General features: G+C 42.4%; 1 protein-coding gene across 2 annotated transcripts in view; it reads right to left on the bottom strand.

Moving 5' to 3' along the window:
- Positions 1-912, bottom strand: part of LOC137969359 (G2/M phase-specific E3 ubiquitin-protein ligase-like) — a 3,393-nt gene extending 2,481 nt beyond the window's left edge. The window contains exon 1 of one of the 2 annotated variants that reach the window (XM_068815566.1): positions 831-912. In XM_068815566.1, the coding sequence (XP_068671667.1) occupies positions 831-897 (67 nt within the window). In that variant the 5' untranslated portion in view covers positions 898-912. Of the gene's footprint in view, positions 1-8; positions 138-830 lie in introns of those variants that run through there. The other variant, XM_068815567.1, reaches the window with a different exon arrangement.
- Positions 913-1,570: the final 658 nt, after the last annotated feature.

Consider the following 1,570-nt stretch of genomic DNA (forward strand, 5'->3'; position numbering starts at 1 on the left):
TATCTTACCTTGATGTTTTTTGCAACTAAATAAAGCTTTAAAGTGGATGAATGGGCGCGAACGATGAGGTCTGTTGAGCAAAATCGTCACGAATGCTACGAACCGAATATGTCAATATCCGCCATCTTGGATTTTCCAAATGTTACGTTGTATATTGTGAAGTGAGATGTCCCTTTTGCTAACAACGCATATTGCGGGCTCACAACATTCCGTACTTTTCCAACCGTGGCGACACCTTCCACGTGCTCTCATTTAGCTTGATTTAAATTTAAAAGGAGCAGTGACAGTGATTGGGAAGAGTTATTGAAAGTACTGACTGCAAACCAAGGCGCCTCTTGGTTAGGCACCTTTGTTTGATTAATTACTTATCCCTTTTAAGTGGTTGCGCAGACAATTCACTTCAAAGCTAGGAAAACCCTTCCATTTGACATTACTGTATAATGCGGTTTTTCAACTATCTTTTTTTTTTAATGGCTCCAAACTTTTTGGCCTTGGCGACCAGTTTGGAAAATTTAGGAGCCAGATGGCTCCTTGCCGAAAAAGTTGATTTCGTGCCCTGATACCTCGTTCTTTAAGCGTGAACCGAGAACTAACAGTACTCTACCAATGCACCGAATTTCAAAATCAATCAGTGAAAGTAAACACCGAGTATAAACACTGGGAAACGCGTATTTCTAAGTGTCGCTAATGAGATGCAACTGTTAGATGGAAAACTCTACTTGTCGGATCGTCCAAAACATTCTCTATTCGCCAATAGAACGAATCGGTCAAATTAATTTCATATCCATGAAAGTTATTGAATAGAGGGAGTTGTGACGAAATTAGAATACCTTCTTGATTCAATATGAACACCTTGCTGTCCTGGGGCCCTGCAAACAAGTTACTGGAGTCATACATCTGTCGAAGCGCTAGGCGCAGGTATTCTCTGGTGGGGCCACCAAGGTCTACCGCTCCTTCACTTTGTCCAAATTCATCGGCAAACTTGACCGAAATAGGAGCGGAAGGTGCAAATGTTGGCCGTGCGATTCTTTGTAGGCCATCCAAAAAGACAAATTTTCGCCTAACATTCAGGAAATTTTTGGGACAGTCTGGGTCGTTTACTTTTCCCGTCATTGCGCAAATGATGTGATTTTGAAGAAGAGCGCCTAAGGTCTCTTTACTCTGTGTTTCACCTTCACTGTTTGCCCTGCAAAACAAGAAAAAAATGTTGTTATGTTGCAAACGTGAATATACAAACAACCCCCCCCCCCCCCTCCCTGGTAGGTTTTCATAATGTGGAAGTATAACAGCTGTAAATTGTAAACTCAATGACATTACTAACGTACTTCGAGAGCTACAGCAGGTGGCCAAATGTAGTGTAGACAATTCACCTTGTTGGCGCGTTCTCAATCTACCTATTATCTCCCACACTGCACCTCCACACCCCTCCCCTTATTAATGCTGCTAGCAATACAAAAACATACTGAAAACTTGAAGAATCAACATGGAAAGGGGGAGAGGGGGGAGGGGCAAGTGGGAAAGGTTGGAATCCACCCTCCGGAGGGTATTGATAGGTACTAAATTTGTTGTT

Source organism: Montipora foliosa, chromosome 9, assembly GCF_036669935.1.
Source record: "Montipora foliosa isolate CH-2021 chromosome 9, ASM3666993v2, whole genome shotgun sequence".
Classification (NCBI taxonomy): Eukaryota; Metazoa; Cnidaria; class Anthozoa; order Scleractinia; family Acroporidae; genus Montipora; species Montipora foliosa.